This window comes from Eucalyptus grandis, chromosome 10, assembly GCF_016545825.1.
Source record: "Eucalyptus grandis isolate ANBG69807.140 chromosome 10, ASM1654582v1, whole genome shotgun sequence".
Taxonomy (NCBI): Eukaryota; Viridiplantae; Streptophyta; class Magnoliopsida; order Myrtales; family Myrtaceae; genus Eucalyptus; species Eucalyptus grandis.
Genome location: NC_052621.1, coordinates 37,914,011 through 37,926,448, shown reverse-complemented (window position 1 = coordinate 37,926,448; position 12,438 = coordinate 37,914,011). Strand labels below are relative to the sequence as shown.

The 12,438-nt window shown below is 41.5% G+C and overlaps 3 protein-coding genes across 4 annotated transcripts; 2 read left to right on the top strand and 1 right to left on the bottom strand.

Moving 5' to 3' along the window:
- Positions 1 to 1,602: 1,602 nt before the first annotated feature.
- On the top strand, positions 1,603 to 5,388 carry LOC104423245 (tubby-like protein 8). 2 transcript variants are annotated; one of them, XM_039303529.1, is made up of 9 exons: positions 1,603 to 2,444; positions 2,588 to 2,687; positions 3,715 to 3,891; positions 4,023 to 4,078; positions 4,193 to 4,289; positions 4,392 to 4,481; positions 4,634 to 4,726; positions 4,958 to 5,025; positions 5,115 to 5,388. In XM_039303529.1, the coding sequence occupies exons 1-9, from the start codon at positions 1,978 to 1,980 to the stop codon at positions 5,188 to 5,190; spliced, it is 1,224 nt and encodes a 407-aa protein (XP_039159463.1). In that variant the 5' UTR covers positions 1,603 to 1,977; the 3' UTR covers positions 5,191 to 5,388. The 2 variants fall into 2 exon arrangements, with proteins under 2 accessions (XP_039159463.1, XP_010034052.2); XM_010035750.3 differs by having other exon boundaries at positions 2,573 to 2,687.
- A 133-nt stretch (positions 5,389 to 5,521) lies between these two features.
- Positions 5,522 to 8,275, top strand: LOC104423244 (pentatricopeptide repeat-containing protein At5g15300). The gene has a single exon (XM_010035748.3). It carries the CDS (start codon positions 5,963 to 5,965, stop codon positions 7,553 to 7,555), a length of 1,593 nt encoding a protein of 530 aa, XP_010034050.2. The 5' UTR covers positions 5,522 to 5,962; the 3' UTR covers positions 7,556 to 8,275.
- A 97-nt stretch (positions 8,276 to 8,372) lies between these two features.
- Positions 8,373 to 10,759, bottom strand: LOC104423243 (aspartyl protease family protein At5g10770). The gene is made up of 2 exons (XM_010035747.3): positions 10,459 to 10,759; positions 8,373 to 9,869 (listed from the first exon to the last, which is right to left on the bottom strand). Exons 1-2 carry the CDS (start codon positions 10,628 to 10,630, stop codon positions 8,602 to 8,604), a joined length of 1,440 nt encoding a protein of 479 aa, XP_010034049.2. The 5' UTR covers positions 10,631 to 10,759; the 3' UTR covers positions 8,373 to 8,601.
- Between the last annotated feature and the right edge of the window lie 1,679 nt (positions 10,760 to 12,438).

Here is a 12,438-nt window from a genome sequence, read left to right as displayed (position 1 = left end):
GGGGATGATTTCATTTTAGGAGTGGGTTTCGACTTCCACGCCTTGTAAGAAGGCAAGATAAAAGTCTAAGAGAAGAGTGAGTGTTAGTGTTACAGAAGGATTAGAACATAACCGACCAAAAAAAAAAATCAAGAAAATTTTCCAAATTCATGAATTGTCCTGTGTCATACATGATCATTTCTTTGAAAAGTGAATTATTTGATATTAAAGTATGCTTAACGAGTACATGAGGGTACCATCATGACCTATGTGAGAATACTTGATAAGTAAATGTTAAATAAATACGGCGCAGACATAGGTCTTTGATTGAGCCTCTCATGAAATGAGCTATTAATGTGGCCTAGAAATACTAACTCTATATCGCCGAGAGGAATTTAACAAGTATGAGACGTAAAATTTATTATTCCCTAATAGTCATGGATAAAATGACTATGGAAACGAATACGAACTTCCAATAATTCATTCTTTTGGTGATGCATAACCTCCGTATCTTAGTTAATCTTATTCATGCATAGGAGTCACCATCCCTTCCATCAAGAATGCAATTTGCTAACTTTAACCTCAAATAATAATTAGTTAATTATGATAAAGTATATAAATAAATCTTAATAAATTCGATTTTTTCCTTGTAAGGTCAAAGTTGAATTTGAATATTCACACTCCACGAGATACAAAAGTCTACGAGCTTGACCTTTTAGTTGATAAAACACGCTACGAGAAGATTATTGAGCAAATCATGCATGTTTCATAACCATTGTCAAGTCCAATGCGTTATTGATTTATTCATTTCTAGATACCATAAACTAATTGAGTGTTTTCGTTCATTCTCATATCAAACAATCTTAGCCACTCATCTTCCGAACAAGCCCAATAATTGCTTGGCAATAAAGTGCGGCTATCAAACACTCTTACAAAAGTCTCCAATGCATGCCATAAAATATGGTACAACCAATAATCGTTGCCGCTTTTCGATTCCCACAGCTTTACTTCACTCCACTCGAGAGACATCGCCACAACACATTCAAACAAAACTCCCGCTTTTTAACCCTGCGAAAACTTCCAAGCAGATGCACCCAAGTCAAAAAACGCTGAGAAAGCCCCAGCCGTTTCGGTCTCCGAAAACGCACGAAACGACGCCGAGTGCCCAATGGTTTACCGACCGTTAACTCCTCACCAAACCCGCCCGCATCCAAAAGCCGCATTCCAATTATCAACGCACACTTTCCCATGCATTTTCAAATTTAAACCCCGTAGGAACGCACCCCCACTAAATAAATTGAATAAAACGCAACAAACCCAAAAACGCCCCCCAAGAGCGCCACGTCAGATTGACATGCGGGACCCACCGGACGGGGGCCTCCGACGTGGCAAAAGATGAGTGGCCCCAGATATCCGTCCCCCAATACAATCACGCTTTATGGTAGTTTCACCCAATGTTGTAGTAAAGATGGCTGCTTGCATTGAATTCTGGTTTTTAAATCAAGGTAATAATTTTTCATATGGAAAAAAGATAATGTAAGGTTGAAAGAAATATCCATAATTAATTATCTTTCTATATAAATCATGAAGCGGCTTGCAGTAAAGTCCCACTTTAGAATGTCACTTCATACACGGAGTGACTGGGTGCAGTAAAGTCTTCACCTTTCTCTTTCTCGAAGCGCCTGCTTTGCAAAGTTTCAAAAAATGGCTGCTTGTTAGCTGCTGCTCCTGGGTAGATTTCTGAAGACCAATCCAAGAATCTCCTCATTTCCAACGCCCCCCCAAGACATCACCACAAAACCCAAACCCCATCAGAGGACATCGCTCGTGACTGTCACATCTTTCTTTCCCCAAAACAAGGTCAACAATCAGAGCATTGATCGTCACCCCACAGACACAGTCACCGACACCCTTGTGTACTCTGTTTGGCCTTCCAACCACGCTCGCCACACACGGGCGCGGGTACTCTGTTTCTGTCGTTCTCATTCTTGCAAGAGGATGACTCCCACCAAGAAGACCATCCCACGCCAATTCTCGTACAACACGCTCTACGTGAACCCCCTGACCGACGCCAGGCACGTCCGCAGCTGCAGCGAAGGGATCGCCCTCGAGGGCCACTCGAACCACAGCCCCGTCAAGCTCGGCGACCACCGCAAGGAGAATGCCCATCCCAACCAAGAACCGGACGCGGCGGACGGTGACGATAAAGAGAACGCCGCTCCGAAATCTTGGTCTGCGGCCATTTCCAAGCACTCCTCGAATCTGAAGTCTCTGTCCACCGGGAAAGCTTTGAACTTGAAGCCGTCTTCTCTCCAGTTCTGCATGCAAATGCAAGACAAAGATCCGAATTTGGGGTCCAAATTACGGGACCCAATTGGGTCGGAGAACTCGCATTCTGTGAATATCTGGGATTACTCTGATTCGGAGTCGGCTCCAGCTTCGTCTTGGTCTACATTGCCAAATAGGTGAGTTTCCGGCTCAGATAAAAAAGTACCATTTTTCCATTCCCTGAAGTCTAGAAATTGAATGATGTGTTTGTTCATGAGTCAGGAATTGTGGGTCGATGTTAAATTGATGTTTGGTGTGATTTCAGGACTTTGTTGTGCAGACCATTGCCTGTGGACATTGGGAGGTGCACCTGTGTTATTGTGAGGGAAAAGTCTATAGATGGAGTTAGTGGTGGCACTCTGTATTCTCTATACACCAACGTAAGTTATTTTTCTGGATGTCCTTCATTCTGTTTCATATCCCTGTTTTATTGACATTTTAAACTTGAGATTTTGTTTTCCTTTTTCTATTTTGCTTTTTATTGTCAGTTTGTTGGATGAAGCTTAATTTGTGGAAGTAAAGGCACGGTTAAATCGGACTGAAAATCATGTTGGGATCAATGAAATACTGTTAAGACCGTAGTGTACACAACCTATGAGAAGTCAAGATAGCTTCAACGAAGTTGGACCCGTAGAATTTCTCGTTTACTTGGGTTCAATGTTCCTAGATGCCGCATGATAAGCTATACTTTTCTGATGGTTGACGATTTCGTACCTGGCTATTTTTCAGATGCTTCCAAAAATTTCCTACATAGTTTTGCCCTGTTCACAACCGCAGATAGGGCACAATTAATCCATCACATAGTGGATCCTTATTTTCTTTTTCAGGATAATCAATTTTATCCTTATGATATAGGTAAATTTTTTGCTTTTCTCATAATGACACTGCCAGATTGGCATGCATCTGCATTACCATGGGTTTCTGAATGTGGTACTGTATGCTTGTTTTTGTTTCGTAGCTCAGATTTTGCTGCACTGAGCATCCTTTCATCACGTCTTGGATGTTCATTGGTTTATAATTTCTTAGTTGCATTTTGAATATTGCTTTGACGACCAACGGAAGAACATTATCTGAACAATGATTTTAAAAGGTCGCAGTATTAATTGGTTATAACTTGTCAATTGGACAGATGCCAATCCTTCTTGATAGAATCTGAAGATCTAATGCAAATGCAGCTTTGGCTAAGTAAAAGAACTCTGAATATTCATAGCTTCTCTTGCAATGGATCATATGATTGTCTAGGTGATGGTGCATGTCCACCATTTGCTTTATTGTAGATTTTCACTATCGACTTCTCTTGCTATCTATTAGTGGATAGGCATATGTTTACGCTTCAGAATCTTTAGGTACAAAAGACAAAACAGTTCTTAGAGTCAGTATGATTTGCTGAGCATCTGATACTTGCAGGAAGGTAAGGGACGACAAGATCGAAAACTAGCTGTTGCCTTCTGCAAGCGACGCAATGGAAAATCCATCTTCACCATAGCTCAGTCTGTAAAAGGATTATTATCCAATGGTGATGATAGTTACATCGGTGCTGTAACAGCCAATGTCATGGGTTCAAAGTACCATATATGGGATCAGGTTCACCTTCTTGAAACTTTAGCCAACGTAACACCGATAATTAAAGCTCAGTGGACTCCCACATAGATTGAAAGTACCATCTATGTTTGGAATTAATCGGACAACTCAGATTAATTCAGTCGTTTTTTCAGGGGGTCTCTTTGGACTCTGTAGCTAGAGGAACTAAAGCTCTTTTAGCAGTTGTAACGTGAGCAATCTCTCTCTCTCTCTCTCTCTCTCTCTCTGTAACATGTGCACGCATAGTCACACTCAAAATGCAAAACTGAAAATTATGAGAGTTGGCTTACCTTTGGTTATGCAGATTTGTACCTACCATAGCCACTTGGACAGGAAGCCACAGGATCATGAGAGCGTACATACCAAAGCATCAATCAATGCAGCTGAAGAACACAACTCAAGTGAGCTTCATGGAATTCTTTTGACAAACTATACCTTGTCGCTTGTTTCTATTTTCCTAGGTCTCCGATGAAAAAGAATGTTGATCTTTTTTCTGCTGTCAGGTTCCACACATCAGTGGACTCCCAAAGGACTGGGAGGAAAGAAGAGATAGAGTCCATCAGCTAGTCTCAAGGGTTCCACACTACAATAAGGTAATATAACAAATGCTCTGTTTTTTAATCAAGAAAGAGGGTTGCATGTGTAGGGGAAATGTTCTTTCGCAGCGATCTGCTTGGATCAAAGTTTTCATTCTCTTCCTTGAGTTAGGTAGCTAAGTATCTTGTGTTGCTTTTTGCAATCTCAGATTTCTCAGCAATACGAGTTAGATTTCAGAGACAGGGGAAGAGCTGGACTTAAAATACAGCGATCGGTCAAGAATTTCCAGCTTAATTTGGAGGTACACTCAACTCCGTAATTTTTTTTCTTTTTTGGGTCAGAGAACTCCGAAAGTTTAATTCATATAAATTCGAAAGTGAGCAAGGAACAATAATAGGTGTCATGCCTTATATCCAACAATGAATACACCTCACCCTTGCTCGTGGATTATTATACACATGCAAAGAGAATAAGCAATGAGATGGTCCCAAACAGGTGATTATGATGGCTGATATTAACACATTTTCTTCAGGAGAATGGTAAGCAGACAATCCTGCAGCTCGGACGGGTGGGAAAATCTAAATATGTCATGGACTACAGGTATAAACTGCAATTTGATGTACTTTGGCTTAAACCATGTTGTGCGACCAAGAAATGAAAATTTTAGTAATTTATTTCATGTCATGCAGGTACCCTTTGACAGGTTATCAGGCATTCTGCATTTGTTTGGCCTCCATAAATACAAAGCTATGCTGCACAGTGTGATGACACTGTGCTTGCCCTCCTGAATTTGTAATTCAATCTCTGAGTACAGATGTCAGAAGTCGTATCTTCATCTTTTGGGCGCTATCCCACTACTTCATGCAGAAGTAGTATGGCACCATTTTTTGTAGAGGCAAACATTTCGAGACAACAATTATGGGCCGTTTTAGATGCAAAACGCATGCATCTCGTCATCCCAAATCGAAGACATTTCCTTCACTTTTTTTTCCTTTTCGTTGTTTACTATGCTTTTTCTACACGTTTGCTGATCAAATGAGCCTGCAATTTCCGATGCTATTTTGGAGTTGGATGCTATAAAGAATGCAAAATCCTTAAGAGTGGACCTCTCAAGAGGAGAAAAGAGAGGCTTATGGATATGATGGGCCGCTGTGATCACACCATAAAGGCCAAAGCATTCGGGTGAAAATGATCAATTTAGCATTGCCTTAACTTGCAGTTACTAACTGACCAAAAAAATAATAATAAAAACTTGCAGTTACTCATTAATTAAAGTACAAGGTATTTTGTACTAAATCATCATCTATTTTAGCACAATGAAATCATTCGATAATTCCTTCAAGCAGAAGCAAAAAAAGGTGAAACTGAGATGATTCTATAATATCAAATGATACAACCAAGTAGCGAAATCCTCGTTCCTGGGAGGTCCAACGTACGACGGTTGGTCCGGAACTCGAAATGGTCGAACCTTTCTTTCGACTCGCGTCTGCGAGAGCAATGCGATATCGCTACAGAGTCGTAGCTACGTCGATGGGCGATGGTGAGGAGCAGGCTGACGCAGATGGTCTCAAAGCTTCGATCTTTGAAGGAAGCAGAACAAGCCCAAGCTTCCATCGTCAAAGCAGCCCTCTGGGACCACTCCGGCATCGTTCCCAAGCTCATATCCTTCGCTTGTCTCTCCCCCGCAGGTAGCCTCTCGTACGCCCAAGCGATCTTTCAAGAAACCAGCATGGACAACCCCTTTGTTTGTAACACCATGATGCGAGCTTACTCAAAGAGCGCGTTTCCCATCAAAGCTGTACTCATTTACAACCACATGCATGGCGCGCGCGTTGAATGTGATCACTTCACCTACAATTTCGTGCTCAAGGCCTGTGGCAAAATACTCTGGTGCACTAAAGATGATGCGAGGCCTGTTGAGCGTATTGGTGTCGCTTCCAAGGGAACTGAGATTCATTGCAGAGTCTGGAAGGTAGGGTTCGATCAGGATCGGTATGTTCAGAATTCTCTGCTCCATGTGTATTCTCAGTGTGGGTCAGTGAGTCACGCCCGCCGCCTTTTTGATGAAATGACGCAGAGGACTGTCGCTTCATGGAACATAATTATATCGGCCTATGATCGGTCGGGTGATTTCGCATCTGCGGATCGTCTTCTCGAGTCGATGCCTGCAAAGAATGTGGTTTCTTGGAATACCTTGATGGGACGATACGTCAGGATGGGCGATCTTGCAGCGGCGAAGAAGGTGTTCCTGGAGATGCCCGAGAGAGACGCCGTTTCCTGGAACTCGATGATTGCAGGTTACATTCAAGTTAAAGATTATAATGGCGCATTAAGTCTGTTTCATGAAATGTCAAATGCCAATATTGAAGCAACAGAGATAACGCTTATTTCTGTTCTGGGTGCTTGTGCGGAGACGGGTGCTCTGAATGTTGGCGGGATGATCCATGAGTCCTTAGAAGCCAAGGGATATAAAATTGAAGGTTACTTAGGTATTGCACTTATTGACATGTACTCTAAATGTGGAAACTTGAGTCGTGCTTGGGAAGTATTCAGTCGAGTGAATATGAAACCTGTTAGTTGCTGGAATGCAATGATTGTGGGTTTGGCTGTCCATGGTTATTCTGACGAAGCTTTGGAGTTGTTTGCAGAGATGGAGAGGAGGATTGCTGGAGTTAGACCAAATCGGGTCACCTTTATTGGAGTCCTCATCGCTTGTAGCCATAAGGGCTTGGTGGATAAGGGCCGTGAGTTCTTTGGTCGCATGAGGAAGGAGTACAAGATAGAGCCTGACATGAAACACTATGGGTGCATGGTTGATCTACTAAGCAGATGGGGGTTGTTAAGTGAAGCTTATGAGATGATCAAGAGTATGCCCTTCCAAGCAAACTCTGTCTTGTGGAGAACGTTACTTGGTGCCTGTAGGGTACATGGCAATGTTGAGTTGGCTGAGTTATCCTTCCAAGAGCTTACAGATTTGGAACCTACTCAGGATGGTGATTATGTGCTTCTATCAAACATTTACTCTGAAGCACGAAGATGGGGTGATGTGGAATTGTTGAGAGGTGAAATGATTGACTTTAGCGTCACAAAGAGACCTGGCTCTAGTAACATTGAGATGAAGATGAAGTAAGTCCATTTCACTTGTTTACTTCACAGAAGTGATCAAGACTCGACCATCCATTTCTGGGAGAACATCAAAGAATTTCAGTGGGCACAATTGGCTTGAAAGTGAAGTCATGGGAACACCTTTTTAGGTCAATATTGTAATGTGCAATTTCTAGGAGGAGCTTTGGGAACAAAGAATCATAAAATGGCTTCCCTGGTTCATTTTGTAATGTGCAATGTGTTGAAATGAGCTGACAATACTTGGAACACAACTCCTGTTGAATTGGGATCGAAATCTTTTCCTACAACTAGTGTTGGTTTCAACAGTGTCTTCTGGGAGTAGGAAAGAAATGCAGAAGTTCTTTGTCAATTTACTCGTCTCCTCATCGAAAGAAATTCAGTAATGACAGGGCCATTTTCTGCATAATACGTGAAAAGAGGATGTCCTAGTGCTTGTTTCTCAGTATTGGACAATTGCTTCTTCAAGTGATTGCAATTTTTTCAAGAAGCTCTTAGCAGGTTAGCATACTCTTGACGCAGAAGCATTCCAAAAGAGATTTTTTCCCCTTTCATCCTTTTGCATATATAATTCTTAGCAATATGAAAATTTCCATATCCTGCATAATGATTGGTGATCCTACAAACAACAGGAATTTATTTTTCCTTAGTACCTCACAAAATGTAAACCTCTATCAGAAATTTTATTGTTTGCTATACTATAGCTATCGGAACCTTTTTATTTTCATGATCACAGATTATGCCTTTATTCTTTTTAGCTTTAACTATCTTTCGAAGTTCCTCTATAAAGCAGTCTCATATGCAAAAGAAGAATGGTACCACCATTTTATGTAACTTGCACTCTGCTTTGGAAAGTAATATTGCATGTCAAAGATATCACACAGAAACCACACTCCACTCGAGTTTCTTATACTTTCTCAGTAGGTAATCAATACCACTTTAGTTTACTGTGGAATAAGAAAAAACCACTTGCTGTTCTTTTTCGGCCAACAAGCTTCTTGGCTTTTCCGCTTGAATATATTCACAACCACGTACTTATTTTTCGAGGTCCTTTCATACGAAGCTACAAGTTTCCCCTGCAAATCCCAATTTAGATCCCACGGTGTCATATACAACCCTTTGGTTCTTCTGCTGATAATTACCAATGATGCCAATCTCGTCTTCGTATGTGAGGCTTGCAAGGGCCAGGCACACCTGAGATGCATCAGTCTTTGCAAAATAAAATATCCCATCCACATCAACTTTCAACTCGGCATCACCATCAAAGTGCATGTCTATTGTAGGGATCTCCACTTCTTGATATGCACTCAGATTAAAGCACGTATCCAAGATTGAGAAGCCCGGTGCTGGAGGATACCCAGTAAATTTCTTCAGGAATTCTTCCTTCAGAGCCCTGTACATTGAGGGTGGAAGTCTTGAAATCACTGTACCAGAATCGATCAGAATTCCAGCTTTACCAAAACTCAGAGACTGTATCGCTGCTCCACCAACACTAATACCAGTAAGATTAAGGAAGTAGAAGGTAGGCAGCTGCAGGTTCGGGATCATTGCAGTGTAAGAAATGGGAGTGGAGTTCTTGTAGACCGAAAAGTCGCCACCGAAAGCTAATGACCCCGACGCTGCAACTTCTGCAGATGGCAAACAATATGAGAAAACACCACCAAAGAGGTTTGAAGTTTGAGAGACCATCGAAAGAGAGCTTCTCCCCAGACCCATGAGACCAGAAGCACCTCCAAAAAGGCCTTTGTTATTTCTCCCACACCCAAATACGAAATTGTCCACAGGAGTCGCTCCAAGGTTTAGATGTTCTACGCCAAGGTCACCACGAGTGTAGGAACCATCGCCATAGCTAACATAATAGTTACATATCGGGGTTGTGGGACCACACACTCCTAAGTTCCCAGTGGCATATTCTAGGGACTGACAAGTTGATGAATTGCAGAGAATTGATTTGTAGGAAGGAGAAGATGAAGGATTGAATAGAGGGTCTTGTTGGTTATGGCATACTCTGCAAGGTTGGCACTGGACCCATGTGAGATCACTCCCTGTGTCTAAAATCACACTCATCTTTCTACCGCCTAGTTCCATAGTGACTATGTAATTTAAAGTCTGAAGATGCACGCCAGAAATTAATGGAAGTTGAGTTTTTGCAACATCTTTAATGTTGCTGGAGTTTGTGTTTTTGATACGGTGTTGGAGCGTCCGGACCCGGGCATCATCCAAGATTAAGCGCTTCTGCAGCTTCTGGTTCCAGTTCACGGTCTTCCCTGAGCAGTGATCCTGGTGTACTATTTCCAATATGGTTGCACCATTCTTGTGTACTACAGTTTCAAACAATCAAACAAGAGTTCTTTACCAAAAAAAAAAACAATCAAACAAGAGTTTCTGAGAAGGCTTCTTGATTGTGAGGTGTATGAGTTGCATGATGTGGGATATAGTAGCATAAGGTAGAACTACACATAGTTCTTCAATTTCTTAAACCATTGACATTGTCTTACCAAACATGAGGCAGACAAGTGAATTTATGGAAAAAGCATGTCATTCTGATGTTTTGTGAATGCAAAACAGTAAATGTAAGTGGAGAAAGCAGATAACAGCCGGTGCTTTGCTAAATAAATGGTAAAGCAAAGCAAAAACCAAATTTTGCTTTATCAAATACAGCTGGTTCCTACTTTTCACGCGCGCTCGCAGAGAGAGAGAGAGAGAGAGAGAGAGCGTGGTTGCATGTCACCTTAAAAGCAAGCAATGATGAACAAAGCTCACATTCTAACAAAAAGAAGCGGTTCTTAGTTGCAAATCCCGAAGTGGAAGAATAAAATAAAAAAAAGAAAAGCCATGTCCACGAACACAGAATACCATTTCATCATGTTCAATTCTTGTTATAGCCTTCTTTTTCAGATTTAAACTCACTTGATTTCTGAGAGAAGCAGTTGGGAGTGCTGGTCATCTGATCCCAGAGGAAGTTTCTCAAGCTGAGAGCTTTCTTGAATTCAAGACTGTGAATCTCATGAGCAGTGCCAAGAAGGAGCACGAGAAGAAGCAGAGACAGTTCTAGCTGAGGTAGTTGTGCTCGTTGTGCCATTGTTCAGAACAGTGCAAGAGTTCCCAAGGTGCAGATATGCATTCAAAAGCAAAAGAAGAAACAGCACTTCCCTCTGCGTGTGTGCGTGAGTGTTTGTGAGAGAGAGGGGGGGTGGAGATTCTTAGGAGTTGGAGTTTGGGACGAGAACAAAAGAAGAAGGGCTGGCTTGAGGACCCACGGGTGCATGAGAAATTATTGGGGTTTCACGTGCACATTCTTTGCAAGAAAAAAAGAAGGAAATTTTAGTATAAAAAAACACTTGCGACAACCATTAATAATGGCATTTGAGTTTACACATGCATGGTATAACCCACATTTTGTTGCTCGTGACTAATTTTCTCTTTCAAATGTTACATCGCCTTTAGAAATATTATTTTCTACCCTCAGCGATGACGGACATGTGGCTCATAGAAATCGTCACTTCTTGACTCATAGATGTGTACTAAAATTTTCCTTGTGAATTTACATATTTTTCTAGATAAATGTCACGGAAAATTTCTCAATTTGCCTCCTCCTAATTTTCCTGCCTCCTCTCAATCTAATTTCTCCGTCCTCCACCATTGATCCAAAGAAGAAGAAGAAAAAAAAACTCGTATGGTGCTTTTTGTGTTTTTCTTTGTTTTGTCAAGTGGGATTGAGCGCATGTGATTTCAAGTAGATTTTCATTGTGCTTGCTGAGCTTTCAAAAGATAAGGACTCTCTCTCTCTCTCTCTCTCTCTCTCTCTCTCTCTCTATCTCTCTCTCTCACGGAATCAACTGTCACAACTTCCACCCTGCGAGGGCATTTGAGCTTGTCCCTTGCTTCAACTTGACTCGCGTGTAGCCCTAGACCATGTTGGTCCTTATATTCCCTTGACAGGCATGAGGAGAATATTAACAATTAATTAGTCCACAAATGCACTGTCCGCTTGAGTTTAATATTTGTATTTCATCGCAAGAATCCAATCAACACATTCAAATCTGACATTAGAATCTGGTTTACTATTAAAGATAAGATAAGGGAATGTGAGCTCATCCTTTTCTCTTTCCCATGCGATGAGTTTCTTGTCCTGTGTCAAATTTGTCTCTTCATTGGTCAGGAAGGTAATAGTACCTTCATTTTGATAAAAAGAGATCGATCTACTAGTGATTTACCCTGATTGGAACTTAAGAATTGGTCTTTTCATTCTCCATCAAGAGAGAAATTTGACCCCGTGCTGGCTTTTTCTCATTTCCACTTTGTAGTGATGCCCGACAATGATTCCTCTCCTCAACCGTCATGGAGGAAGTCATCTGTAATGATCTTTACAGGGTCCCTCGCCAATGATGTTTCTACCCTTACAAATTCTAGACAGGTAGCTCATGAAACGATATCTGTAGCACAGCAAGCAGATTTCTTATGAGAGTGGGAAACAAGGAAATCTAGTTTGCATTTTATTCATAGGAGATGTGAGATGTTCGTTTCAACCGCGTGCTCTTCACAGTACTTATCTGCACGTGAATATAATTGCGATGAGCTTAACACATGAAATCATTGTAAATCACGTCGAGACACAACCACTATATCGGGAACATCACATCGTCACTCTAATAACGTCCCATTTCAAAAGTTGCGAGCAATCCTATGTATGATGGGCTGTGAAATCAAACTCCAAAGTCTCGATTCTATATTTCTGGACGGTTCTACTTGAAGCAAATGCCATTGTTCCTCAGGTGGTCGTCACTCTTGTCGCTGGGAGTGGAATCCAGTTAGAGGGAGAAAGTGAGCAGCGCAGATTTCGTTACCAAGTCTTGATTGACCCCCACGACAGAACAATTTCACGAGAGA